This window comes from Sinocyclocheilus rhinocerous, unplaced genomic scaffold, assembly GCF_001515625.1.
Source record: "Sinocyclocheilus rhinocerous isolate Xijiao unplaced genomic scaffold, SAMN03320098_v1.1 scaffold17548, whole genome shotgun sequence".
NCBI classification, from domain to species: Eukaryota; Metazoa; Chordata; class Actinopteri; order Cypriniformes; family Cyprinidae; genus Sinocyclocheilus; species Sinocyclocheilus rhinocerous.
Genome location: NW_015623231.1, coordinates 1 through 2,078, shown reverse-complemented (window position 1 = coordinate 2,078; position 2,078 = coordinate 1). Strand labels below are relative to the sequence as shown.

General features: G+C 37.3%; 1 protein-coding gene across 1 annotated transcript; it reads left to right on the top strand.

The window, feature by feature from the left end:
• Positions 1–255: 255 nt before the first annotated feature.
• LOC107739161 (G2/M phase-specific E3 ubiquitin-protein ligase-like) lies at positions 256–1,536 on the top strand (the record flags this gene model as incomplete). The annotated part of the gene is made up of 4 exons (XM_016551214.1): positions 256–514; positions 806–984; positions 1,201–1,373; positions 1,467–1,536. Coding segments are annotated over exons 1-4 (681 nt in total), but the record flags the coding sequence as incomplete, so codon positions are not given.
• Positions 1,537–2,078: the final 542 nt, after the last annotated feature.

Genomic DNA, 2,078 nt, shown 5'->3' with positions numbered 1-2,078 from the left:
AGCTCTAGCCGTGGCCTCCTCTCCAGCTCCAGCCGTGGTCTCCTCTCCAGAAGTTCCAGTGGCATTTTCTTTACTCAGTCCAGACACAGATATTTATATCTCGGATGAAGATGAGTATGAGTAAGTGATTTGATATTGTTGTTAGACATGTATTTATAGTTGAATCAAAAGACGAAGTAACATTTTGTTTTATTTCTTGTTTTCAGTGTTGACCTCAAATCATTGTTAAATACTATGTCAAACAAAGTGGATTTTATGGCTGCACCCATTTCCAACCAAATCAATGCAACACGATGCAACATCCTAGACAGTGGTATCAGAGCCTTCCGACGCCAACGTTTTAACCCTGAGGCAAAACTAGACGTGTTCAGAGATGCTGATGGGATTGGTGAGGGAGCAGCTGATGAGGGTGGACCTACAAGAGAATTTTTAACTTTGCTGATGAGGGAAATCCACTCATGCGAAATATTTGATGGAGAGGACTGGAAAAAAACACTTGCCTGCAATTCCAAAGGTAACCTGTTGTCTAATGTTTTTGTGTGTGTGTGTGTGTGTGTGTTTACATTAAGCATTGTGGAAAAAGTGTTTGCCTCATTTATAATTTTCTGTAATTCTGCACATTTTCACATTTAATGTCATCAGGTCTTTAAACAAACATCTTTAATTATTAAAGTTAACACCTAGTGCCCATGTGAAAAAAAGTGATTAATTTGTCAATAATTTAATACCTGTTTACACCCATTAGCAGCACACATTTTCTAAGCATTGTTTATAGACATAATAATGCTTTTCCCATGTGTTACAGCACTGTACAATGGAATGTACAAACTAGTTGGACGGATGATAGCTGTGTGCCTGGTACATGGTGGTGTGGAGCCACATTTTTTTTCAGAAAGACTGTTCTGTCAGGTGTGCAACCTTCAGCCCCCAGTACCAGACCTTCAAGAGATTGTGGACTACGACTTCAGAGCAAAGATGACCAAGGTTAGTTTATGTATTACACATTTTCATTTATGCCAGCTGTTGCTTTGTTAGTAATGGTAATTTGGCGATAGTTGTAATATCTTAGAATGTTGAAATTGTTAACCTTAACCTTAAAAAGCTCTTACTTAAAGGCTTTGTGTGTGCATTAAATATTTTAAAGTATTTTGTTTATTGTATTTAACGGCTAATTTTGTGTTAAATTCATTGTCAATTTAGATCCAGTCGGCACAGAATGTAAATGACGCACAGTGTGCTATCATGGAGGCGTCTGACCAATTAAGTATGCTGGGGTCTCTATGGCACATCCAGACGTTAGAGGACAGAGACAACTTGGTGGAATCGGCTACCAAGTTTTTCACTGAGAACAAGTTGAGGGATTCCTTGGAACAGTGAGTATAAGAATGTACAGATATTTTCACCTGACAAATTAACAGTAATATTTTGTCATTGTTTCACATTGTGTACATGTTTTGTTTATCTAGATTTAAAGAGGGCCTGGAGTGTCTTGGGCTTTTGCCTTTGATGCAAAAGCATCCTGAGCTCTTTAAAGAGGTATAGCCGTGGCCTCCTCTCCAGCTCCAGCTCCAGCTCCAGCCGTGACCTCCTCTCCAGCTCCAGCTCCAGCTCTAGCCGTGGTCTCCTCTCCAGAAGTTCCAGTGGCATTTTCTTTACTCAGTCCAGACACAGATATTTATATCTCGGATGAAGATGAGTATGCATTTTAAATGCACTTTCAGTACACTTCCATAATGTAATTAAAGTGCTCTATTTTCACACACTAATTTTTTACTTAATATATTAAAAATTATTCTTTAGTATTTTATAAAGGGATAGTTCACCCAAAAAATGAAAATTCTGTCATTAATTACTCACCCTCATGTCATTCCAAATCCAAACCCATAAGACCTTTGTTCATCTTTGGGAACACAAATTAAGATATGTTTGATGAAATCCCATAGCTCATGTGTGCTTTTAACATGCTATCCCTGTATTAAAATGTATTTAGTTGCCACTTGAACAAATCTTTCATACACTTAAATATACTCATCATACTTAGAAAATAGACTTATGAATTATTTAAAATATAAGAATAA